At 48.6% G+C, this 27,544-nt stretch overlaps 1 protein-coding gene and 1 long non-coding RNA gene across 3 annotated transcripts in view; one reads left to right on the forward strand and one right to left on the reverse strand.

Moving 5' to 3' along the window:
• Window positions 1-760: 760 nt before the first annotated feature.
• LOC148527220 (uncharacterized) lies at window positions 761-26,532 on the reverse strand. 2 transcript variants are annotated; one of them, XR_015878046.1, is made up of 3 exons: window positions 26,443-26,532; window positions 1,977-2,074; window positions 761-1,797 (listed from the first exon to the last, which is right to left on the reverse strand). It is a non-coding gene; the product is annotated as an uncharacterized LOC148527220 (long non-coding RNA). The 2 variants fall into 2 exon arrangements; XR_015878047.1 differs by lacking the exon at window positions 26,443-26,532 and adding an exon at window positions 26,335-26,382.
• The window catches only part of RAB2A (RAB2A, member RAS oncogene family), a 92,034-nt gene continuing 90,983 nt past the window's right edge, over window positions 26,494-27,544 (forward strand). The window contains exon 1 of the mRNA XM_088469312.1: window positions 26,494-26,648. Coding sequence (XP_088325438.1) covers window positions 26,603-26,648 — 46 coding nt within the window. The 5' untranslated portion in view covers window positions 26,494-26,602. The remainder of the gene's footprint in view (window positions 26,649-27,544) is intronic.

The raw sequence follows: 27,544 nt of genomic DNA on the forward strand, positions 1-27,544 counted from the left end.
AACTTGTTTTGTTTTTTTATTTAGTTAGGGTCATTTAAATCAGAAACAATCAGTGAGAGAGTTTGTGAGGACCTTTAAAAAGCTGGAAGCATGGACACCTGCCATAGCAGCTGCTATTAAGACTATACAATTAGTGTTAAAATTGTTGTGAGAACATCTTACTAATATTAGTATGAATAAGTAATAGCAAGTAGTCGTGTCTGACCTGATACTTCATAATTTCTGAGAACAGCTTCACATCCATTAAAATATATAAAGAGCAGTCTAAACTTCTTAATATTGACATTTAAATAGTTTTGCAATGAGCTGAAAATGTGATTTATAAACTCCTTTGAGGAGATAAAAATAAATACTTGTCACACGTTTTATTCTATGTTAGTCTTTAAGCACTGTGATCTCAATAAGAGAAGTAGTTATTTAACCACTTAACTGACGATTTTAGATTTGTAAACCGTTCAGAAATTCAGAAATTGTCGTTTTTTTTATTATTATTTAATTAAGTTTAAATTTTAATATTTAAATATTTTATTTAAAAAATATATCCAGGAGGTGTTTTACAACCCCCCATCCCCATAGGTCCCCAATATAAAATAACTTCCCAACCCCTATAGGCAATAGACCCCCAGGGTTCATAAATCGTAATAATAATAGCTCCACACACACCCTATTAGTAGCAAAAAAATAATTACTTGTTCTCTAAACCCTCCCCCCCCCCCCCCCGTAAAAACACAAATTTTCTTGCCCCTCCTCTTACCCTGTGTTAAGTATGTTTTTTCTTATTATTATTTTACCCTCCTCTCCAGCGTCATATTTCTAAATATATTATTCCTCCCCCACTGATGCTAGATAGCTCCCAACCCCCATAGGCATACATGCTCCTTCCCCATGTGCAGAGCGCAGTTGAGCATATCAGGGGGGATCGATCATCAGTCCCCCTTGCTGAAGCTGATCTCTTTGATCTTGCAGAGATCAGCCAAATAGTGCTTGGAGGGGAATTAATTTCCCCCACCCTCGCACTGTGATCCCCGGCATATGCACCCCGAAGTAATGTTCGCAAAGAATTCTGGGGCACGATTCTGGAAGTGGGTCCGGGGGAATCAGCGTGGTTGCATGTGATGTGACGTTGCCAGCTGAAGCACTGCTGGCTACGGTCGCATCACATGCGACGCCGCCAGTTAACAGGTTAAAACAGCACTTTCTTTCACAATAAAGCAGCCCATTTTCCTGAATAAGGAAGGTTTCCATACGCTAGGTTTTCCTTTTGTTTCATCTAGAATTGTATACAAACTAAGATTAATTATCGATTAAATTAAGAACTTCACTGTTGGTAAATCCATTTAGGCTTGGATTATGTAAGAACACACGTGCTGGCCATTCTACCAACTAAAGTTACGAGATTATAAGTCTGAGCTTCAGTCTACTGTCTTCCAGATCATCAACATCAATCTAGTAAAAAATGTTCAAGTTCAACAGATCCACAACAAAAGAGTCATGTTCTATCAAACAAAAACAAAGTCCATACTTTTGGAAAGCTTCACATATTTCCAAAAAGCCTTTATCAAGCCATTTATATACTTCCGCGTTTCATTAACCATTGACTTAGAAGGAGTTGATAATTGACGTTAGTAGGTCTGTGAGGAAAAGTCACGTAAAATCCTTTCGGTTTTGCAGTAAATGTCTTCCAGCACTCATACAGATGGAGAACGGTTTGTCCTGCTCTTTGAAGCTGAAGATTCATACGATTTAAAAACCATGCTGTTTTGGAGCGCTACCCAAACTTAGCTGCCTTGTTGTACCCTTTATATGATGAAAACCAAAAGAAATGTATGTTACAACAATTGGTGATTAGTAAGCAATACAGTCAAACAGAAGATACAAATTACATCATAAAATATTCCTCAATACAGAAAAGTCCATAAGAGATTATAAAATAATATTGTGACATTCTTCCTATCACCTTTGTATCATATACTCACAAGATTTGTTTACATGTTCAGCATGTAATGATGGTTCAATCTGCTGTAGGGAGACTTCTTGTTAATTCCTTTTTCAAGATTTTCTCCATAGATAGATCCTAAAAGTTTGGGAGTTTTAAAACAATAATAAAACACTCACAAAAGCAGCGATTTAAACAGCAGGGACAAAATAATAACTTCCACAGTAAAATTAGGATCCTACTGTACTGCAGCTTTCACATAAGCCTGTAATTAAAGTGGATGTTCTGCACAGCATGGTGACCCTCGATTATCGCTGTGACACAAAGCCTGTAGTGTCGGCTGTATCACATGGATGGAGTCCTCATTTAGATATACACTTTCTCCTACGTGTTTCAATCCTCCCTGGCAGTGCTGTAATAAGGCTCTGGAGTGCCCGAGGCCACCAGGACTGGGAAGTGCAGCACTGCCCGGAGCGTCTGGGTGGCTGTACAGACGGCAGGGTGCATGCCCGGGCGTCAAAAAAATGCTTCGGGTGTCACTGCCGCAGCAATAGTGGCTGCAGGGTGCAAGGCTATGGGCAGTGATGTGCCGCTGCGCTCTGTATTTCAGCACCACTCACTCGTACACCACCAGTTACTACCCTGCTCCGTGGGATCTTTCTCAAGGTGGGGTGTGTATGGTACCTGACTAGACAATGTTTTAAAACAAATGGGAGTGTCTCAAACTCTTACTCCTTCCTGCTTCACATTAAATATATAAGCTATATATATAATGATAAAGCATGCAGGCAAGATCTGAAGATGCGATGTACGACCAGCAGGTACGTGCATCGGCATCGTGACACTCACGATTAGGACATATTTTACACGCTCTGTCGTCTGGTCGTGTAAAATATCGCCTAGTGTGTGGGCACCTTTAGGTTTAGGGTGTGGGGAGGGGGATAGGTTTAGGCACCACTAAGGGAGGATTAGGATTAGGGGGAGGGGGGGTAGGGATAGCCTTCTTACCTCCTATGTCGGGATCTTCATCTGCCTTCAACCTCCGTCTTCCGTCCGGCGGTATAACATACCCAACCTCCTGCTGATGGACATTTTTATTGGCTTATGTGTAGGGTATTTATACATTTTAAAATACTACACTATGAGAGCCTATATTCACTTTCCGCATATGAAAATCCTGCATTACTAGGTGTATACACATCCTTTTTGAGCAAGGTTGGTTAATCCTGAACATCCCCATAAGGAGAAGGTGCCCTGAATAACGCTCCTTGGCAGTGGCGGATCCAGGGGGGGTCGATAAGGGCGATCTCCCCCCCGTACAAAAAGCCCGAAGCCCCATCCGCTCATACTGTCAGTGTCTGCAAGCCTGCAGTGCTAGCGATGATTCACACATCGCTGCTGCTGCCGGCGATTCTGCTCTGTTGCTGGGCTGCAGTGCCGGCCCATTGTAGTGTCCCACGGGCCCCCCTCCCCTGTCTCCTCCCCAGTGGCGTCACTAGGGGCGGTGTGGCCCACATATCCACAACGTCAGCTTCCCCCTTCCCCGGCACCACCGCTGACCCCTGCACGCCGCCGCCGCCGCCGGGGGTCAGTCCATTCTCTCACCGTGGCCGGCGTCCAGAGCCACACACAGGCACAGAGAGCATCTCTCTGTGCCTCTGTGTGGCTTTGACTGGATGCCGGCCGCGGTGACGTCATCACGTATGAGGCACGCCAGCTCCGCTAGTAGTTCTGGGAGGGAGAGGAAGAAGGAGGTGCGCGCCAGCCTGGACATCGTGCAGAGGGGAGGGGTCACAGCATAAGGGGCATTACTGGGGGCGTTCTGGGGCCACTGCATAGGAGCACCACTGGGGGTACTGCATAGGGGCACAGTAAGGGCACTACTGGGGGCACTGCATAAGGGGAGCTCCTGGTAGTACTGTATAAGGGGCACTGCATTAGAGCACTACTGGGGGAATCGCTATGAAATACCGCTGGCCGCTGGCGGTTCGATTCCCTGCAACGCCTGGCCGACGAAAGTAGAGTTCCCGGCAGCGGAAGCTCGACAGCGCTGGAAATCCTGATTGTCGCTTAGGTAAGTATAAACTAACCTAAACCCCTAACCCTAACCCTCCTTATGGGTGCCTAACCCTAACCTCCCCCCCAAGTGCCTAACCCTAATCCCCCTCTAAGTGCCTAACCCTAACCTCCCCTTCCCCGCTGCCTAAACCTAAGTCCCCCGGGGGGGTGCATAACCCTAAGTCTCCCCCGGGGATGCCTAACCCTAACCCTCCCTCCCCCGAGCCTAACCCTAACCCTCCCGGGGGGGTGCCTAACCCTAAGTCCCCCCTGGGTGCCCTAAACCTAAGCCCCCCCCCGCGGCTGTCCACTCACGGCGCCCGGCATCCGTTCGATCGGGATGCCGGGCGCCTGTCTCCCGGCGTCTGGAAAATGTCAGGCGTCTACATATAGACGGCCGGCATTTCACCCTCGCCGGGATATGACAGTCGGGAAGCCGGCTGTCGGTATTAAGGCAGCCGGTTTCCCGATTGTATACCCTACTGGGGTACTGTATAAAGGACACTACTGGAGGCACTGTAAAAGGGCACTACTGGGGGTACTGTATAAGGGGCGCTACTGGGGGTACTGTATAAGGGGAACTACTGGGGCACTGTATAAGGGGCGCTACAGGGGTCACTGCTTAAGGGGCACTACTAGGGGCACAGTGTAGGGGTCTCTAATACAGGAGGTATTGCATAATGGGCTTTAATACAGTAGGCATATTATAAAGGGCTATAATACAGGGGGCATTGCATATTGGGCACAACTACAGAAGCATTGCATCAAGGGGCACTGCACTACTACTGTGTAATGGGCACAACATCAGGGGTCATTGCATAAGAGGCATTGCATAAGGGGCACTACTACTGGCGGAATTGAATAAGGGGCACTACTGTGGGCATTGTATTCTTAAACTATCCCCCCTAAAAGTACAATCTGGATCCACCACTGCTCCTTGGGTATCCAAAAGATAATACTTTTATGCGCCTGCTTTTTTAATCAATACTGTACACATAAGGACTACTTTTTACTAATGGCTGTTCCCTAATTTATTACACTAGAAGGTGCTTGCTTCTCACCTTTATTATTACATAATATTTTCAGGACTATGCAACGGCGGTCTCCTGGGAGAATATAGAGCTGCTGCCGACAACATGGGATGTGTAATTGAGAAGGATTATCAAGGATTATCAAGAAAGACACACACAGACTTTCTTTGGATGTAGGGCTATACTAATACATTTGTTTATACACACATCCTGGACTCTCCAGTCCCCCCTAAAGGAGGCGTCAGTCTGATGCTGGCCTGCGTGCGGTATCGCAGATCCATACTGAACATGCGCAGTACAAGTCAGGGGCATGCGCAGATTCCCAATAATTTGTAATCTATGTGATTCCTGTCACTGCGTCCGCAGCTGAATCACCCCCTGAAATCACTCTGCAGACCAACACTGAAGACACTGTCTAGCAGGGCTGCCATCAGGGGCATAATGCTGGAACTGGAGTCCCCTTCCCGGACAAAGGGGGGGCCAGCTTCTGTAAGCTGTTGCTTCCCGGCGGGTTGCAGGTGAATATTTTAAATGGCACCCGGAGTCAGTGTAAAGCACGCCGGGCTATACACTGATTCCGGGTGCCTTTTTAAATATGTACCTGCAACCGGCCGGGAAGCGGCAGCTTACAGAAGCCGCTGCTTCGTAAATTCTGCCCAGTGAGTTAAATTCTAATAATGCACACAGTTTAATGTCAAAGTTTAACATGCAAACACAGAGGGCTGACAAACTCTGTATTTAATGTATGCGGCTGTTGGAAAAGTGATATAACACAGCACTTTGGAAGAGAGGAGAGTGTGATAGTGCGTGTATGAAGCCAGTCATAGTGCCCTCTAAGCCACAGCACATTGACATGCTGCGGCCATTTGGGGACGAGGAAAGTGCGATGACGGCCGGTGTTCCAGAAAATGGGGGTCAGCACTATTTTCCTGGGGTGCTGGCTGCGTGAATTCACCTGACATCCGGAGTAACCTGAGGGTTGCTCAGATGTCTAATGATCACGCAGGTGATCCAATGCTGCATCTGCGGACACAGCATTTGATCACAAAAGTCTGCAGTGAGCGTCTTTTTACATAAGGCACCTCCAGAGGCGTTTGCATATTTTTAGCACAGCCGCTGCATACAGACCGAGCAGCTGTGCAAAAGCGCCCTTCTCTGAATCAGGCCCACAATATAGACAGTGGATAAGATGAGCAGGTCAGAGATTAACTGCAGGTACAGTGACAGCGGACTGAGTAATAGTGCCCAGAACAACCTGGAGCTGGACTGGCAGGCACACCATAAATGAACAATGCTGGGTCAGGGCTGGCTGCAGACACACAGTAATGTTTCAACAGGGCTAGTTCAGGGCTTGCGGCAGATGGACAACAAAAATGTAACAGTCCTGGACCTGTCTGGTGGCACAGACAGTAATCCAAAGAGAAGAGATGTCAGCAAAATCCAAAAATCAGTTAGCAATGAATAGTCGAATAAAAGAAATTTAAATTATAGCAAACAAATCCTATCACTGACACGTAGGAGATAGAGGAATCTTTTAAAACAGTCAGGAACCAATGGAGCCATGAGCTGTAACTCAGCCCCCTGCAGTCCAGATACTCACTGCTGGAGTGCAGTGCATCCCAGGAGGTTAGACAACACTATCAAATGTTTCCAAGGCAATTTGCTCAGCAGCTGGAAGACACTGTGATGTCACCTGCACAGGAAGCTGGCAGCCCTTATATTAGGCTGAGACAGTCATTCATCTCAACTGCCAGATCTCCAATAACATAGAAAGCTGTGACATGTGTAAAGACAAGTTGCCTAAACCTATTTAGACTATTTAGTCAATAAACTATGGGACCCATTTCATAACAAGTGATATTATTATTATTATTATTATCTATTATTTATATGGTGCCACAAGTGTCCCGCAGCGCCTTACAGAGTACATAAACTACTAAGTGAACAAGAAACTAGTAACTTACAGTACATTACAGTGCAGGACAAGGACATGGTTTATATACATTGCTGCAATAGCGACTAAAACACTCACAATAAGCAGCATGGAGTTGGCAGTCAAGTGTTAGGTGCCCTTGTGGGGAGTAAGAAGTAGAAGAAAATGTAAAGAGAAGCACATGAGGGAAGAGGTCCCTACTCGTGAGAGCTTACATTCTAAAGGGGAGGGGCAGACAGACAGGCGTGACACAGAAGGGGTAGATAGGGAGGAAAGAGCATGAGGTGGGTTAGGATGAGAGCTGGAAGGCCTTGATGAAGTAGTGGGTCTTGAGAGCCCATTTGAAGATTTGTAGATAGATAGAAAGTCTGATAGGGGGAGGGAGAGAGTTCCAAAGGTAGGGAGCAGAACAGGAAAATCTTGGAGGTGGGAGTGGGAGGAAGTAATCAGTTGGCAAGAAAGGCGGCACGCATTTGGAGTTGAGGTCAGAAATGTAAGTGGGAGAGGATTTGGTGAGGGCTTTCTAGTCGAGTATAAGAACCTTGAATTGCCATCTGAAGGGGAAGAGGAGTCAGTATAGGGCTTGAAGGAGAGGGGAAGCAGATGTAGAACGTCTGGAGAGGAAGATGAGCCGAGCAGCAGCATTGAGGACCGATTGTAGTGGAGAGAGGTGGGAGACTGGGAGGCCAGCTAGGAGAAGGTTACAGTAGTTCAATCTGGAGATGACCAGCGAGTGGATGGTGGTTTTAGTAGCATCCAGGGTGAGGAAGGGTGTAATTCTGGAAATATTAGGTGGAAACGTCAGGACTGTGAGAGGTGCTGAATTTGTGGTTTAAAGGAGAGGGAGGAGTCTAGGTTAACTCCAAGACAGCGCACTTTGGGGCTAGAGGAAATAGTTGTGCCATCAATAGATAATGAAATTGTGGGAAATGAGGTAATGGAAGAGGGTGGGAAGATGATCAGCTCAGTCTTAGACATGTTAAGTTTAAGAAAACGCTGGGACATGCAGGAAGAGGTAGCAGAGAGAAAGTTGGAGATTCGGGTAAGGAGCGAGGGGAAGAGGTCAGGAGTGGAAAGGTAGATTTGAGTATCATCAGCATAGAGATGATATTGGAGGTCAAAAGAGTTGATGAGTTCACCTAAAGAGGACATATAGAGGGAGAAAAGGAGAGGTCCAAGAACAGAACCTTGGGGAACTCCTACTGTTAGTGGAAGTGGGGGGGAAGAAGAGTCATGAGAGGAGACGATCAGAGAGGTCGGAGGACAGCAAGGAGAGGTCAGTGCCACGTAGACCAAGAGCGTGAAGGATTTGCAGGAGGAGAAGGTGGTCTACAGTGTCAAATGCAGCAGACCGACCAAAGAGAATGAGCAGAGAGTAGTGGCCCTTGGTTTTGGCAGCAAAGAGGTCATTGCATACTTTTGCGAGAGCAGTTTCAGTGGAGTGGAGTGAATGGAAGCCAGATTGAAATGAGTCACGGAGGGAGTGGGAGGAAAGAAACCGTGGTTAGGCGGTTGTAAACAATATGATCAAGGAGTTTGGAGAGATGGGTCGGTAGTTGAAGAGTATGTTAGGATCAAGGGTAGGTTTTGTAAGAATGGGGGATACAAGGGCATGTTTGAAAGCAGAAGGGACAGTGCCAGGTGATAGGGAGAGATTGAGGAGGTGGGCAATTTGGGAACAGGCAAGAGAGGGGTAACAGAAGAGACGGGAAGGGATAGGGTCAAGGGGGGAGGCGGTAGGAGGGGAGGACCGGATGAGGGCCATGACTTCCTCTCCAGAAACGGGAGAAGGATGTCAGAGTTGGTGAGACAGATGGGGAGGGGTGGTCAGGGAAAGGAGGGGCAGGATGGGATATGATGTCCTCACGTATGGAGTCAGTTTTAGATGTAAAGTAGGTGGCAAAGTCAAGGGCAGAGAGCGAGGAGGGGAGGCGATGTGGGGAAGGGCAGAAGAGGGAGTTGAAAGTGGCAAAGATATGCCAGAGGTTTGAGGACTGGGAGATGAGGTTCTTGAAATATAATTGTTTGGAGAGTGACAGGGCAGCACTGTAGGATGAGAGAATTCATTTGAAATAGAGGAAGTCAACCCCAGAGCGCGATTTCCCCCACTGACACAATTTGTGAACATTTTTGCAGGTATCTGGTATATCTGGAATGCCAGGATTGTGGTGTGGATCTGCGAGGGTGAGTAGTTATTGCCAGAGCAACAGAGTCAAGAGCAAAAGTAAGGGAGGCATTGTACAGGGAAGTAGCTTGTTCAGGGCAGGAGAGAGAAAACAGGATTTTGATACTTACCGATAAATCCCTTTCTCCGATTCCACAGGGGACACTGGAGGTCTTCAAGACAGTGGGGAATAGACGGTGCTGAGTGGAGCTGGCACTTTAAATTTAAATGAAGTGTGACTAGCTCCTCCCCTCTATACCCCCCTGTAGGCCAGTATTAGTACCGTGCCCGAGGGGAGCAGAGAAAAAAGATTGACAGAAGAGGAGGAGAAAGTACACATAACAACTGAAAGTTGAAACCAAAGTAAAATAGAATGAAAAAAGAGACGACAAACATATCTCTAACATTCATAACATCCCCCTAGACAACAAACATGTCGCCAACAGGCATAACAGGTATGGCAGGAAGAACAGCGCCGGGTGGGCGTCCAGTGTCCCCTGTGGAATCGGAGAAAGGGATTTATCGGTAAGTACCAAAATCCTGTTTTCTCCTTCATCCACTAGGGGACACTGGAGGACTTCAAGACAGTGGGGACGTCCCAGAGCTCCCATCACGGGTGGGAAAGCGCTGAGAACCCTGCAAAACAGACCGACCATATTGCGCTGCAGAAGATGCAAAGCTGTCAAATCTGTAAAACCGAACAAAACTATGCCGGCCCGACCAAGTAGCTGCCCGTCATAGAGATTCCATAGAAACGCCTCAAGCAGCTGCCAACGAGGCATCCAATGAGCGAGTGGAATGTGCGGTAATGGAAGATGGAGGTTCTCTAGACGAGGTCATATACGCCTGTCATATGGTCAGACGAATCCATCGAGCCAGTGTCTGTTTGGAAGCTGGCCAACCCGGACGAGCAGCATCATACAAAACAAAGAGAGTATCTGTCTTGCGAACGGCTGCCGTCCTGCCTACATATGTGCGAAGAGCTCTAACCACATCCAAGGATCTAGAAGGAGAATCCTGTGGAAGAACCGGAACCACAATAGGTTGATTGATGTGGCAGGCCGAAACCACCTTAGGCAGAAAATCCATTCTGGTGCGTAGCTCAGCTCTATCCTCATGAAATACCAAATATGGTGGACGACATGATAAAGCTCCCAGCTCCGACACCCTCCTGGTGGAAGCTAGAGCCAGCAGAAGTATCACCTTCCATGAAAGATACTTCAATTCCACCAACTCCAAAGGCTCGAACAGCGAAGACTGCAAGAAAGACAGGACAAAGTCCAAGTCCCATGGTGCTGTAGGAGGAACAAAGGGTGTTTGCAATCTAACCAACCCTTGCAGAAAAGTCTGCACGTCCGGTAATAAGGCCAATTTCTTTTGGAAGAAAACAGAGAGTGCTGAAATTTATACCTTCAGAGATCCCAACCGAAGGCCCGCTGAGAGACCTGCTTGCAGAAAAAGCAGAAATCTGGGAAGACTGAACTCCGTAGACGGCAAAACTCTACGTTCGCACCAGGCTACATATGCCTTCCAAATATGATGGTAATGCTTGGAAGTAACTTCTTTCCTGGCTCTAAGCATCATAGGAATCACCTTGGAAGGTATCCCTTTACGTCTTAAGATGGCCCTTTCAACAACCACACCATCAAACGTAGCTGCTTTAAGTTTGGATAGACTAAAGGACCCTGAAGGAGCAGATCCTCTCTGAGTGGTAAGGGCCACAGATTGTCTACCAACAGGAGCTGAATGTTGGAGTACCCAGCTCTGCGGGGCCAGTCCGGAGCTATCAGCAGGACCTTGGCCTGTTCCCTCTTGATGCGTTGAAGTATTCGAGGGAGAAGGGGAAATGGAGGAAACAGATAAATGAATTGGAACCGCCATGGTGTTGACAGTGCATCCACAGCCACCGCTTTTGGATCCCATGTTCGAGAGCAGTAAAGGGGCAGTTGATAGTTCTGCCTGGATGCCATGAGGTCGACCTGCGGAAGACCCCACCGTTGGACAAGCTGCTGAAACACCTGTGGATGTAGAGCCCATTCTCCTGGATGTACATCCTGACGACTGAGATAATCTGCCTCCCAATTTTCGACGCCCAGTATGAAGATCGCTGAAATTTACCTTGCGTAGCTTTCCGCCCAGATAAGAATTCCGGCTGACTTCCTTCATGGCCGCACGACTTCTGGTGCCTCCTTGTTTGTTTATGTATGCCACTGCTGTGGCATTGTCGGACTGGACCCTGACTGCTCGGCCCCTCAGAAAGTGAGCTGCTGTCTGTAATGCGTAGAAAACTGCTCTTAACTAAAATATGTTGATTGGAAGACTCGATTCCTGTGCTGTCCAGCGTCCCTGGAAGTGATGCTCCAGAATTACTGCCAACCAGCCTCTTAAGACTCGCATCTGTGGTAAGAAGCGTCCAATCCCACTCTCCGAATCTCTTTCCCTCCGCAAGGTGAACTGAGTTTAGCCACCACAGTAGGGAAATCCGAGTCTTGGGTTGTAACCTGACTCTTCTGTGAAGAAACAGGTGGGATCCCGACCATTGTGATAGATCTAGCTGAAAAGGTCTGGAGTGAAAACGACCGTACTGGACAGCCTTGAAGGCTGCCACCATCTTCCCCAGAAGTCAGATACATGCATGAACCGAAACCTGCCGACGTCGAAGGACCAACCTTACCATCTCCTGAATGGAAGTTATCTTGTCCTGGGGAAGGAACATCCGTTGAGACACTGTGTCCATGATCATTCCTAGAAACTGCAATCTCTGTGTCGGTTGCAGATGCGATTTGGGAAAATTCAGGATCCATCCATGACGAATGAGGAGGTTGTGCGTCACCATGATGTCCTGTAATAGTTGATACTTGGAATTTGCCTTCAGGAGTAGGTCGTCCAGGTACGGAATAATAGTGATTCCTTGTTTCCGAATGAGACTCATCATCACAGCCATAACCTTTATGAATACCCATGGGGCCGAAGATAAGCCGAAGGGCAAGGCCTGAAACTGGAGATGTGAATCCCGAACTGCGAATCTCAGGAAAGCCTGGTAGGCGTCCTTGATATCTAGAGATACCATGAACTCGCCCTCCTCCAAACCTGCAATTACCGACTGAAGAGACTCCATCTTGAACCTGAAAATCCGTAAGTATGGATTGAGATCCTTTAAGTTCAGAATGGGTCTGACCGAGCCGTCCGGCTTCGGAACGACAAAAAGACTGGAGTAAAATCCTTTTCCCTTCTGATGACTGGGGACTTGGATTACCACTTTCATGGACAGAAGCCTGTCTATTGCTTTCTGTAAGACCACACTTCTGTCGTTGGAAATTGGCAAACCTTTGGTAAAAAAACGATTCGGGGGTTGAAGTTGATAACCGAGCTTGTAGCCCCAAATTATTAGATCTTGGCCCAAGCGTCCGCACAGGTTTCCGTCCAGACCTCGCTGAAGTCCCGAAGACGCGCTCCCACTCTGGGGTCCCCCAGGTGAGAGGGAAGCCCGTCATGCACTGGGTTTAGAAGTGGACTTAACCTCCTGTAAACTCGAGTCTCTGGTGGCTGCAGTTCTACCCCGACCTCTGGAACCACGGGACGTTGATGATCCTCCTCTGAAACGACCACGTGAGCGCCCCGGGGCCCAAAACGAAGGTCCAGAGTAAGATCGTCTAGGTGGAGTAGCTGTAGTTGGTAGAAAAGTGGATTTACCTCCAGTAGCCTGAGATATCCACTTATCTAATTCTGCTCCAAAAAGAACATTTCCAGTGAAAGGGAGTGCTTCCACAGCCTTTTTGGATTCTGCGTCAGCCTGCCAAGCTTTGACCCACAGCGCCCACCGTGCTGAAATTGCCAGAGCTGAAGTTCTGGAGGCAATAGAACAAACATCCTTAGACGCTTCTCCAAGGTAAGCTGCCGCTTCACCTATATGTTCTGCTAGCGGAATGAGTTCCTCCACTGGCAGCTGATATTTCATTCCGTCCGCCAATTGCTTAGCCCAAATTTCGATAGCCTTGTTAGTCCAGCAGCTAACTATCGCTGGACGAAGAGTCACCCATGCAGCGGTGTAAATGGACTTAAGAGTGCTCTTCAGTCTCCGCTCGGACATGTACTTTAACGACGAGACTCCAGGAACAGGGAGCGTAGTCTTTTTTGACAATCGCGATACAGATGTATCTACTGTAGGGGGAGTTTCACAAGCTTTTCTATTATCTGCTGGAAAGGGGTAAAATGATAATAAACGCCGGGATATCTGAAACTTTTTATCTGGATGTTCCCAGGCTGTCGTTAGAAGGGAATCCAGCTCTTCCGATATAGGGAAAGCAGTAGCTTGTCTTTACTTCTTAAGAGAGAAAAACTGTTTTCCAGGACCTGAGTCTTCTTCCTGTATTTGCAATACCTGTCGTATTGCAGCAATCTTCTATTCCCTCTGATACCGGTTCAGGTTCAGACTCCAGAGGCTCTTTAGGTGAATCTGGGGCATACTCACCCTCCTCTAATTCCAGCATATCCTCCTCCTCCTCTGCGTCATCCCAATGGAGGACTGAGGGTAACAATCTCTTTTTAGAGACCTGCGGAGCGGATACCATTGTCATGGCTTTGGAAATCCCCTCCATAGAAACAGCTAGGGATCTCGCCCATGCTGGTTCCTCTTTAGCAGCTGACCTGTAAGCCTCTCTTTCTCTGCGAGAAGCCTCCAGGGCAGCCGAGAGAGAGGACATAACAGATGTAACCTGCATCCAAGATGGTGGTTCTGACATCTCGGCAGATAGTTGATCCGTATAACAACCGTCACACAATCTGGAGGTAGATGACTGTCCCTGTGTACATTTTTTCCACACTTTTTGCAGGTAAATAAGTTTTGCGAAGCCTTAGACCTGCCAGTCATGCAACATACAGACCCCACACAAACCACAAAGAGATTAAGTGACAAGGTAAGAAAAACAGAATATACTGGGGTACAGAGGGTTTGGAGACAGTCACACAACAGCGCTCCTAGCAGTGCCAGAACGCCAGGCAAAGGATTAATTATTATTATGCTCCAAAACGCTCTCTTTACATCAGCCTAAACCCCTGCTGTAATACATACAGGTCCGTAGGCTGTCCAGCGTAATGGCCGTCAGCAGTCTGCAGTGAAACGCTGGGGCTGATGGGAGGCAGAAGAAAGTTGGGAGCTAAGCTCCGTCCCCAGCATTCTAGCGTCGTTCTGTAAACGGGCGCTTCCCAGTATATGTTATATATATATCTTTATACTGCCTCTGCAGTATAATGCTGAGCTGCCTAATGCCGGGAAAATCCCGGCTACCCTGCTAGTCAGGGAGCCGGAGCACACAGGAAGCCGCCTCTGATAGCCATAAGCTGGCTTCCCTGCTAATCAGGGAACCAGCTGTACATAGAGAGAGAGAGAAGCGCTGGCTGTACTGCCGTTGGCGCGCTCTCTGGTCTGTGCTAAGTTGGCTGCCCTGCTAACCAGGGAGCCAGCTGTACTTAGAAGACGTGCGCTGGTGGCTGTGCCGCTGGCGCAGATTACTGCGGGGCCACCTAATGTAGCCATAAGCTGGCTGCCCTGCTAATCAGGGAGCCAGCTGAAGTTACACATCATGCTGGAGGCTGTGCCGCCGATGCGGTTCTGGGGCCGCCTAATACAGCAATAAGCTGGCTGCCCTGCTAATCAGGGAGCCAGCTGTACTCACAATAAAGGTGGCTCCTGCTGCTGCCGGTGCTGGCTCTGACTGTGGGGGGTCCGCGATGCGCGCTTGAAGCAGCAGCATGTAGCCCCCCCTGAAGACTGACGCCTCAGGTGTCGGGGACCCCAGGCGAAGTGCATGCACTTGCGAGTGGGTCCCCTCCTGCAGCGATACCGCATAGCAGACAGGCAGATGCAGCTACTGCCTGTCTGTCCTCAGTGATTAAATAGTTAAACTATCCTAGCCCTAAGAGCAGGAGAGATCTTTCTGTGACCTGCTCCTCTCGGGCACAAACTAATACTGGCCTACAGTGGGGTATAGACGGGAGGAGCTAGTCACACTTCATTTAAATTTAAAGTGCCAGCTTCACTCAGCACCGTCTATACCCCACTGTCTTGAAGTCCTCCAGTGTCCCCTAGTGGATGAAGGAGAAAGGATAGGGGAAAGAAGCGACTTCAGCAGGGAGGAAAAAGCAACAGTGTCTATAGACTCAATGTTCCGCTTAGTAATGGTAGCCTTAGGAGGTAGAGGAGGGGAAGGAGAGAGGGATAAGTTAAAAGAGAGAAGGTGATGGTCAGAGAGGGGGAATGGGGAATTGGGGTAATCACAAATATCACAACGGTGAGTAAAGACCAGGTCAAGTGAGTGCCCACTCACATGGGAGGGTGATGAGGTCCATTGGGCGAGACCAAATGAAGAGGTGAGGGTAAGGATAGCGGCAGAGGATTCTGTGGGAATATCAACAGGAATATTAAAATCACCCAGGATAGTAGAGGGAAGATCTGAGGAGAGAAAGTGAGGAAGCCAAGAAGCGAAGTTGTCAAGGAATTGACAGCTACTCTGAGGTTTACTGGTTGGAAGAGGCATATAGCATGAACTTTAAATGTGGGGAATGTAAGGGATGGTTCAGAGGGTATTAGCAGGTAGGAATAACTGGCAAATAGAAGGACCCCAACACCACCACCATGGCGACACCCAGGCTGGGGGGTGTGGGAGGCGAGGCCCCAGAGGAGATAGCAGCAGGAGAAGTGGTGTCAGAGGGTGAAATCTAGATTTCAGTAATGGCTAGGAGTTGGATATGAAAAGGTCATGGGTGGGGACCAATTTATTACAGACTGACCTAGCATTCCAGACGGCACAGGATAGAGGGATAGCATTTGTGGGGAAGAAGAGAATAAGATTATCAGGGTTGCTGTAGCATGGCGGTGAGATTAATTTTGGGGACCGATATGAATAGCATTTAGCAATGGCACCTGTGCTAGAAAGGGAACCTGTAGGAGGTGGGCAGGGAGGGAAATGTGGAGGGCAGTGTGGTGAAGTGACAGGGAGAGGAGTGTAGATGAAGGGATTAGAAGTGGGGTAGTAGGACAAAGGGGGGGTAAAACAGGATGAAAGTGGAGTAATGGGAGAGGAGGGGAGAGTAGACAGACAGAGGAGAGGGGAGAAGGGGAGGAGGAGGTGGAAAAGACAAGGGGGAAAGGATAAAGGTGGAAACGGGCAGAACAGAGGATTAGGTAGAGACTGAGGGACTGATTCAGAGCCGCTCGTAAGCGGCCGCTCGTTCGCTCCGAGCGATGTTCGCACATCTGCGCATGCGTACGGATCGTTATACGCATGCGCGAACCAGTCAGTGCGGTCGAAATTCATGTGCTCGCAAAATAGCGAATGCCTGAAAATTTGAGTGACAGAAAGAGGCGTATGTGGGTGGTAACAGGGGAAGGTGCTTGAAAACGGGGGAGTGGAGATCCGAACGCAGGCGTGCTTAAAGGTCAAAACGGGCGTTTTATGGGTGTGCATAATTAAAACAGCAGCGTCATGGATCACGTCACTGGGTTATTTTATAGCCAGAACAGCTCGCAAGATTGTGGTAGCAAAAACCAACCACAAGAATAGCGAGCAGTTCATATCCTGGTCGATGTACTCGATTAATCTAATAAATAGCGGGCATGACGTAGGATGCGAGCGGCCAGGGAGCGTATTTTTCCAAAAAACAACCGCAAGTTTTGTGCACTCGTTCAGACCTAGAGGCGTGAACAGACCGCAAAGAGCGAACGGTTCATTTTCTGGATGAGCGAGCGCTAATTGCGTCCGGCTCTGAATAAGGCCCATTGAGTGGTTTGTTGATAGATGGAACTTAAGGTGCGTATCAACTAACAGACTGTGAAACGATTGAACGATTACGACATTGTAATCATGCAGTCGTTTCACAGTCTGTGCTGTGCCTACAGTGAACGATCCCACCCTCATCCCTGAACATGGCCAATCTATCGTTATCGGCAGATTTACCAGCATGTTCGGGCGATGATAGATGTCAAAAACGACCAGCGGGAGCGCGCATCACTGGTCGTTTTCGACATTAAACTGGCCGATTTGTGCCCGATTTACAAATGGTTGAACGATAAAGATGTCGCAACCGATCCAAATGAGGTCCAAAGTACCAACCAATCATCTTCTAACTGTCAGTTTACAGGCTGGGTTTGAAAATATATGAGATATGGTAAGAACTTACCTTTGTTATCTCTATTTCTACGAAGTCCATAGGGTTCCACAGGATACCTTGGGGTATAGGTGATGACGTCAGGCATCGGGCACCATAGAGTTAAGTTTTCAGCCTCCCAGGATGCATCATGGTCCCTCTCCTATACCCCGCCCCCGAGCCAAGGCATCTCAGTTATGTACCAAGCCATAGGCCGGAGGAGGAGAAGAAAGAGAGAGAAGAAAGATCTGGACACACAAGAATCACATTCTTACCAGAGGGAGACGGAAAAACCGGTGACCAGAGTAAAGCCCATCTGCAGCACAGGTGCGACAGGGCGGGAGTCCTGTGGAACCCTATGGACTTCGTAGAAATAGAGATAACAAAGGTATGACAGCCGAGTCAGGTCCAGATGAAGACAAGGACCCTGTGACAGCAGCTCCAGCCGTAGTGGTAACCTCAGAGGAACGTCTACTGACAGACTTTGGAGGTCCGAAAACCAGTGCCGCCTGGGCCACTCGGGAGCTATCATCAGGAGTGTACCTCCTTCCTTTTTGAATTTCCGGATAACCCGCGGAAGAAGGGAAAACGGAGGGAAGAGGTAGGCAAACTTGAATGTTAACTGGACGGACAGAGCATCTACCAGAGACGCCTTTTCGTCTCTTGTTCGAGACCCGTACACCAGCAACTTGTTATTGTGCCGGGACGCCATGAGATCTATCTTTGGAAGACCCCACCTGCCCACCAGAAGCTGAGAAAATCCGCTTCCCAGTTGAGGACTCCCGGGATGAACACCGCTGATATAGCCGGGAGATTGCGCTCCGCCCAGATCAGGATGCGGGACACTTCTGCGAGTGCTGCACGACTTCGGATTGCTCCTTGTCGATTTATGTAGGCCACGATGGTGGCGTTGTCCGACTGGACCTGCATGGGACGACCTTGGAGAACCTGATGTGCCTACTGAAGAGTATTGAACACCACGCCCTGGAACAAGTGTGGACCCGTGACAGCTCCGTAGCCCCGGAGACTGGCGTCCGCTGTTAACAGGACCCAGTTCGCCACCCAAAATGGGCGACCCTTGTTGTGGTGGGTCGTCTGCAACCACCAGGCTAGAGACAGGCGAACCTCCGGAGTGAGCACCATCGTCTGGGACTTTAGACTCTGAGGCAGTCCATTCCATTTGGACAGGATCAATTGCTGCAGAGGTCTGGAGTGAAACTGGGCATATTCCACCATGTCGAATACTGACACCATGGAGCCCAGTAACCGCATTGCCGAGTGCACAGACACTCGGCGACACTGCAGACAACTGTACACCCTCAACTGCAAAGCAGAGATCTTTTCCTCCATCACAAAGATCCGCTGCTGCCGGGAGTCCAACAAGGCCCTGAGGTGCAGGATCCTCTGAGACGGGGTCAGGGTGGACTTTTGCCAGTTTATCAACCAGCCGTGACGCTGCAGTACTGCAATTGTCAGTTCCAGATGGCTTAGAAGGAGCTCTGGAGACCCTGCCAACAACAGAAGGTCGTCCAGATATGGTAACAGTCGGACTCCCTGCGTCCGCAGGTGAGCCGCCATGACCGCCATGACCTTGGTGAACACTCGTGGTGCTGTCGAAAGGCCAAAAGGCAGCGCCCGGAACTGGAAATGTTCGTTGCGGATTGCAAACCTGAGGAAGTGCTGATGGCGCAGGGAATAGGGATATGCAGGTAAGCGTCCTGGATGTCCAATGACACCATGTAATCCCCAGGTTCCAGCGCCAGAATAATGGACCGTAGGGTATCCATCCACAACCGAGGTACCCTCAAGGACTTGTTGAGGGCCTTGAGGTTGAGTATCGAACGGTAAGACCCATTGGGTTTCTGCACCAAAAATAGATTGGAATAGAAACCCTGGCCCCTCTGGGAGAATGGAACAGGCACTATAACTCCAGCCTGGAGCATAGTGTGCAAAACCTTCCGCAGTTCCAAGGCTTTGTTCCGGTATATTGGAAGGCCTGTGGTGAAGAACCGGGATGGGGGCCTGTGCCGAAAGGAGAGGGCATACCTGTGAGAAACCACCTCGTGAACCCAAGTGTCCTTCGTAGTTATCGACCAACACTGGGCGAACTGAAGCAGGCGGCCTCCCACTTTGGGATCCCCCAAAGGGAGGCCCGGACCGTCAGGCCGCAGGTTTGTCATCTGACTTCGGGGCCGGACATCTGGTACTCCAGGCCTGTTTCCTGGGCTTGGCCGATTTGTTGGGCCCAGCCTGTCGTGGAAAAGACTGTGCTTTAGGCCTACCCTGGGCCCTGTAAGGCCGAAAGGACAACGTACCAGCACCTGAAGGGACTGTAGCAGACGGGAGACAAGCAGATTTGGCTGCTGCCAGCGTAGCTACTATTTTGTCCAGATCCGGACAAAATAGGACTTCTCCATTAAAAGGCAAACATTCTAAGCCTTTTTTGGAATTAGCGTCCGCTTTCCAAGATCGCAACCATAAGGTGCGACGAGCAGCAACAGCTGCAGAAGAAATCCTAGATGTGAGGATACTGATATCCAAGGCCGCTTCATTGATGTGGGCAACCGCTTCATTGATTGCCCACCAACTCTGCCTGTTCTGTCGAACAGTCTGAGTCCAAAGACGCCTCCAAACTATCAGGCCAGCGCTCCATAGCTCTGGCTACCCAACACACGGCCATAGCCGGTCTGGACGCCCCCCCTCCGCAAGGGAATAAATGGACTTAAGGCAGATTTCCACCTTGCGGTCCGTAGCATCCTTCAAGAAGGACATGGAAGGAATGGGCAAAGTGGCACTTCTGACTAGGCGTGTCACATGGGAATCCACCTGCAGAGGGGATTCCCACTTAGAAAAATATTGTCTGCAAACCACAGCTAAGCGCCTCTGAGGCTGACACCGTTTTCCGTGATGTTCCCACGCCTCCTCTAAATGATCTACTAACTGACCAGAAGGAGGAAACACTGTGGCGTCACCCTTAATATTCTTGAAAAAGGCATATTTGGATTTGGCCACCGGAGGATCATCATCCTCAATAACTAAAGCCGTGTGGACTGCACGAATAAGGCCAGGAATATATACCTTGGACTTAACGTACCGAATTTGTCAGAGAATTAACCCACGCAGGCTCCTGTGAAACCTGGCAAGGGGAAATAGGGAGACTGTGGGGTACCATCAGTTGTCTCGGGAAACCCTGCATGGGTGACGACACCACTGACTGCTGGGACAATACCATCTGGGTAAACGGAGATGGCGGAGCTAGCTGGCCCACTAAGGTTGTAAGCGCCTTAGCGAAACATGCCCAGGGAGGTTCCTGTACCAGAGCCGTGATAGTAAATGGTCGCGCCAATAAATAACACTGTCGACATAGCAACTCCGCATTACCCTTCCCCTCCGCTATTGGTACATTGCATGTAGTACACAGAAGCTGGCAAGGAAAATCACTCTCAGACATGATGGTAAGTATGTGACCCCTCTCAGAGAAACACCCTGCAATCACCGCACCACAAGGGCTTTAGCAGAGTAAGAGCAGGGACAGTAAAATGGTTGACAGTAGAAAGTGAAAGTACAGGCAGCAGCGCTAGCAGAAGTCACATACAGAAGAAATTAATCTCTGCACTATCAGCGCTGTTTCTCAACTACACACACAGAGTCTGGTAGGACACAGCGCTGCATACACAGACCTGTAGCCAACGGAGGAGAGGTATGCCGGGGGACCCAGACCGCGATGCCACCGTCAGCAGCATCCAGCAGTGTTCACCATGCTTCTACAAAGATGGCCACCGAGGAGCAGAGAGGAGGCCGGCCTGAGGGAGGAGCGCTGCCACAGGACCAATCGGCAGGTGCAGAGAGGGCTGTGTGCAGCGGGGGAGGCGCCGGCTGTATACAGGGAAGGTGCGCTCCCCTGGCATGCAATTAACCCCTGCGACGCTGCAGCGCTTGCCGCTCAGCTGTCCCAGGGGTATAGTGGAAGCGCAGGTTAGTACCTGGCTCCACGCTGCAGCCAGTCCCCACGGAACCCCCTGCCTGGGGACTCTGGACCATGTTCTCAGCGGGGACCCACCGCGGGACCTCCGCTGCTTACCTGTCCTCCTTGCATCCGGCCATGGTCCAAAGCATTTGGGTCACCGCTAGCCGTGACCCCAGATACTTACCAGCATCCCCGGATCAGTACCGGCGTTCTGGTACCGGCGGGGTGTAGGGGAGATGGCATGGATGTCAGCAGTGACTGTCCATGCTGTACTCCCAGATGTGCAGCCACAGCTGCTTTGAAAAGAAAACTTCAGAGGCTATTCTTAGCCCCCCTCTAAACATGTGCTCCGACTCCAAGCCGGGCACCAACGAAAACTGGGATGCCTTGGCTCGGGGGCGGGGTATAGGAGAGGGACCATGATGCATCCTGGGAGGCTGAAAACTTAACTCTATGGTGCCCGATGCCTGACGTCATCACCTATACCCCAAGGTATCCTGTGGATACCCTATGGACCCTGATGTAGAAATATCAGTTAGGAGCTGATTGGTTGATATTATGGGCGGTATTCAATTAGTTTCGCATTGGCAAGAAGGTTCCGCCCGCCTGACTTTTCGCTTACATCGCGTGTTTTGGACGCGAACACTTATTGTGCACGTCCCCGCTATTCGCCGTATTCAATTACAAACCAGGCTAAATCGGCAAGCGGCAAATGCAGAACAGGCGGAAAGTACTGTCAGAATAGGGGAAATCAGTCTGAACCCCCCAAAAAGATGCACTAACATTGGGGATCAATGTTGAAGTGTTCCAATAGCCCTAATAAAACTATTTGGGGTACTGAAGATGTTTAACCACTTAACTGATGATTTTTTTTGTCCAAAAACTGCTCCAAAATTGTTGGGTTATTTCTGTGAGTGAATTAGGTGAGGAACATCCTTACTTTTTCCCAGCGGCTACTCAGTTCTGCAGGCGCTGGGTAGGGGATCCTGCTTTGCTGACCAAGCAGCAGTGATCGGCAGCACAGCAGACAGAGGAGGAGGGGGTGCTGGCAAGCAGAGGGACCGGAAGGTCCCTCTGAGAGCAGCAGCTGCGGGAAGATTCTCTTCCTGCAGCCCCCCTCATGTTTATCTGTCTGGATGAAATTTTACGTCCAGTACAGATAAAGAACTACCTGGTGTGAACAGGAAATTACGTCCATGCCAGGCAAGCGGTTAAAATCCTTGTTATTAGCGCCCTTGTTAAAGTGGTGAAGAATGGCATTAAGCAGTATTTTTTGGTGAAAATAAATAGTACAGTCAAATTTGGGGTACTTGAAAATGGGTGTTAGCATATTTTTATGTCTCTAAAGTGAAGGTTTAAAAAACGTAAAAAAACCGCACCTGTTACATGCACCTGCAATCCTAAAAACACCTGAGCCATCCCTGCAGACCCCTAAGAAGGCAATTTTGCTAGCTTAAATGTTTGTCCACCCACTTTGTATTTTTCGCTCCCAAAATTAAAGTACTTTTTTGGGTTGTTCTTACATTTCGTGGATTTTTTTACATAGTTGTCCTTTGGGGTGGGGGGCTGTCCCAAGGGCTCTGAGTGGTTTGCACCCAAAATACTAATTTTGCACTTCTTTTCTCCTGCTATTCTTAGGCAAATCTTTTTCGCCTATTACATTGCATTGACTTTCCGTGTAGGTGAAAAGCGGCTGGAATTGAATTTGGAGATAAGTTCCGGCCACGCGAAATGCCGCAATCGGCAATACTTTTTCGCAGAAAACGGCTTTTCGCTTCTAATTGAATACTGCCCAATATCTCTCCCCACTTTATCTCTCAACCAGATATGATAATTCTCCCCTTAGTACTTCCTGGTTGTATTATGATCTGAAATACATACTCATTTGTTTAGAAATATAATTTAAGGGACCATACTTGATGTAATGCTGTGCCAATTTAGTGAATTATTACCAATTTTCCTGAAATACTAGAACTGAAAAGAATCTGCACACTAACCAAAGTAAAATGGTTGGGAGCAGGGTATGGAGGCCGACAAGCTGTATAAACTATTTTATCAAACATTTGGGAGCCCTGACGTGTCCACTAATACTCTCAAGCACACCAGACTTCCTGTCACATAGCAGACTTCAGGCCTAACATGTTAGAAGAAAAGATAAGCTTTCTTTCACCAGGGACAAAATCTTAGCTCCCTCACCCCTCCTCACCAAACACAAATGCGCCTTCCTAAACACATTTATTTTTTCAGTGTATAATTTGCCACCTGTATCGAAACAATCATGGAAAAATTTACTGACTTTTGTACTATTATCTTAATTGGAATTAAAAATAAATATTTTTTATGGAAAAACTCTATCCCATCAGACCCTCCCACATGCCCTTCACATCTACCCACATGCCATCAGACCCCCTAAAAGTTTATTGGATCTCCACATTTACCTCTTACATACCCATCAGATCCACCAACATGCCATCAGACCTCCACATATGCTGCTTACATGCCATTCATATCTCCCCACATACTGTCACATGCCATCAGACCCCCACACATACCATCTGACGCCCATTACATGCCATCAGGCTACGTCAACATCCCGTCTGTTATTCTCCACACATATCAAGTAGAGCATGTCACTGACTGCATTTAATATCATAACTCCCAATAGTCACGTTTTTATAGGGACATTAGCAGTATTGTAAGACGGTCCATGGGTACTATAGGTGAGATCTCCAGCAGAAAACCTCTAAAGAGATAATTTCCATTAAGCTGCTAATACCCAGCAGTCAGAGAAGCATGTGCTGCCACTCTCTATGTGTGTAGCAACTCTGCCTGTATTTACACTTGCAGCACCCCAATGCTGCAAAGTGCCTGATTACAATACTGCCAACACTCTCATCCCGCTCTAACCCCTGCCCCTGACATGGTAGTCTTGCTGCTAGACGACTGAAGCAACAAAGCTAGACCTCCAAATTCCATAGGTTTAGTGCCCTTGCGTTACACTTGGCTCACACAAAGCAGTTAGGATATTGTTTATTATTACCAGCATTAATGTTAACTATATTTTTAATGCAAACAAAGAAAATATGTCAGTAGGAGAAGAAGTTGAGTGCTAGGTAATAAGTTGCAGTCCCAGCAATTTGGGATGCAGCACAGATAACATAGGACAGATAGGGAGATGGGGCAAAAGGAGAGCTTGAATCATAAATGACTAGGATGGCATGGATCCATGGCTCAATTCAAGACAGGAAGGGGAGTCCCTGAGAGACATCTTCAGCGTGCCACTGAAAACAACTGCGAGACACATCTGGCACTGGTTGTTCCTTGGAGGCCACTGATCATTTGAAAAGTCACCCTCAACAGGAATACCTAAATTCCAAATGGATTAGAATATAATTTCATAATGTTTCGCCCTGGATGCTGATAATGAAAAATCATTCAGTAGCTATGTGAAGCTACTGTTCCTCCATATTTCAGTGTTATGCTGGCAGTGTGGGCTTAGCTCACGGGTAGCCAACCTCGGTCCTCGTGAGCTACCAACAGTTCAAATTTTCCAGACCACCTAACTAAAGGCCCCCATACATCAGAGATTGATTGCAGCAATCGTGCAATTTGCAATCGATTGTGTATAAAAATCTTTCCCTTTTTCAATCGATTGCTGATTGCAGAGATCCCACAATCGATTGAAAAAGGTAAAGATTTTTATACACAATCGATTGCAAATTGCACGATTGCTGCAATCGATCTCTGATGTATGGGGGCCTTTACACATTTGAAAAAATCCACAGGTGGAGCTAATTATATCACTTGAGATTCTGTGAGGAGACCTGCAAAACATGCACCGTTGGTAGCTCTTGAGGATCAGGGTTAGCTACCACTGGCTTAGCTATTATGTCACAACCCAGTGCCACACTCCCAATCTGAGAAGCAGAGGATTCCTCCAGACCCACCTTCCTCTTTAAGTAGCAGTGGAATGTGGGTGCCAAAGGGAGGAGAGGGGTGCCACTTCTGAGTGGCAGTGGTTCCCTGGTCAAGTTAACTGGTAATCTCATCAACAGGTTCCCTTTGACAAGCTGGAAACCAATCAATCAAAAAAAATAAAATAAAAACAAATGAAGTTCCATTATGAGTTACTAGTATACTGGATGTGAGTTAAGGGGTCTCTTCTCTCCTCGCCCCCCATCTCCCTCCACTTACCTCAGCCACAAATTATTTCAGCAATGGCTCACCGGCGAGGCCCTGCGAAGTCCAGCAAAGTACTCCTCCTCTACGAGGTCCTCCACTGGGCTGCTGGCAGCCTAACACTGCCAGCGATGGGGCTCCTGTGTTATGCGCATGTGCATAACACAGGGAACCGGCAGTGCCTGGAAGGCTTTGCTGAAGCCACAAAGGCACCACCGGGTCTCCATTACCGGCAATGGGAACCGCATCGCACTCTCCATCTAAAAGATAGTGAGAGCGATGCTTGACAAACAGCGGTAATCTTTGATTACCCCTGTTTGTTAAATCCAGAAAAGGTGGCTAAAGGGATTATGCTTCATTGATAAATGGGGGCCTTATGCTGGGTACACACTGACAAGATACATTGACAGATCAATTGATCGGCCAATGTATCTGCTGCACGTCGGTCAGTGTGTACCCGCGATATGTTGGTGAACGTCGTCGTTCACCGACATATCGCATTGGATGTGCTGCACAGCCGATGGACAGATATGTATGCAGACATATCTGTCCATCCCGTACACACACAGCGGCAGCCGCGAGGACGGGATGGGACATGCCCCCGACCCGCCCACCGGCCGCTGGGCACAAGCAGATGATGGCCGTTCAGTGTGTATGAACGACCATCATCTGCAGCTGTATCGGCAGATCACTTGATCTGCACATATATCTATCAGGTGTGTACCCACCTTTAGATTGGTGGGGGGATTATCTGATAGGGAGCACCAGTAAAATTTTGCCTAGGGCAACAAATTGGCTAGGGCTAAGGACATGTCCTATGCAATTATTTTATTTTATAGATACTCCCGATTGGTGGAAACTGTTAATCAATCAGCTTGTTAGGAAAATAAGAAATGCAATGTAAATGATGTACTAACTTACTGGTTTGCTGGCTTAGAACCAGTCAGAAGCAGGCAGCACAATGTGGGAGTCTACCTTGCAGCGCGGTTTAGCACAGAGGGTGAGGTGAAGAGGGCGTGGCTAACGTACCTGCTGTTCCCACAGAGACGCCTCTGATACGTTCTATACTCTGTAGGTGGACGTACGGCGCATGCGCGCTCGCTCCTGCTGGCAAGAGCCGTCGTGTGCGAGCCCGTAATTACGTCAGCGCGTCCGCTAGCAGCAGTGACGAAGAGAGAGAGATCCGGACATGGCGTACGCTTACCTTTTTAAATACATTATCATCGGTGATACCGGTAAGGAGCTGCTTGTGTGTGTGTGAAGGGCACCGCGGCAATGTCTGCCGGTGCTGGCGCTGCTGTTGGGCAGACTGGGGCCTCGGTGCTTCCCCTCTGTGTGAGAGACTGTGCGGGCGGGGCCGGCCGGTCATCATTTCCGCAGTGTTGGAGTCGTTGACGTGGTGGGTGCGAGCTCTGCCAGGGCCCGGTCAGGGGAATCGGCGAGGGCCGCTGCCCTGGTGCCTAGATGTGTATCACATAGATGTGATGTGGGGGGAGGCTTGGAACATAGTGCAGGTCACTGGAAGGGTCCCTCGTCTCCCCCTCCTCAGTCCTGCAGGGAGATGAGGGGTGGGGAGGTATCTCTCCTCGTCATGTGCTTGGTGGTTGCCCTCAGATCTCCCACAATACATAAACCTGCTGCATTGCTTCCAGTCTCCTGTTACTACATGCTTTCATTTCTTATGAGTCTATTATGTATATTTCATATGTGTTCTTCTAAAGCAATCATTAGACCAGCTCTTTGGGGACAGCGAGAGTGATACATAACAGCATTATTTGGAATTAAGGCATTAGTGGACTTAGGGGGCAATCCAACTAGTGGTGATAGCTGTGAAGTGCCTATGGAATGATTGGAATGTCAGCTCTTGATGACTGCGCACATCACACGCTTTCCCCCGAAGCTCATGATGTGGGTCACATTTACTGTTGGCCTACTATATTGATCGACAATGAGCGTATGGGATGGAGAAGGCCAATTCAACCGAAATTGGACCAGGGTAACGTACGTTCAAGTGATTGCACACAACAGAAATAAATTTGGTAGGCCAACATCACCCTTGGGATGTGAGGGCTAAAGTACGATGTTGGAGGCAGCGAAGTGCTGGTGTGACCTTTCTCCAGCACTTCGTGGC

This window comes from Taudactylus pleione, unplaced genomic scaffold (assembly GCF_031769625.1).
Source record: "Taudactylus pleione unplaced genomic scaffold, aTauple2 ptg000090l, whole genome shotgun sequence".
Lineage (NCBI taxonomy): Eukaryota > Metazoa > Chordata > Amphibia > Anura > Myobatrachidae > Taudactylus > Taudactylus pleione.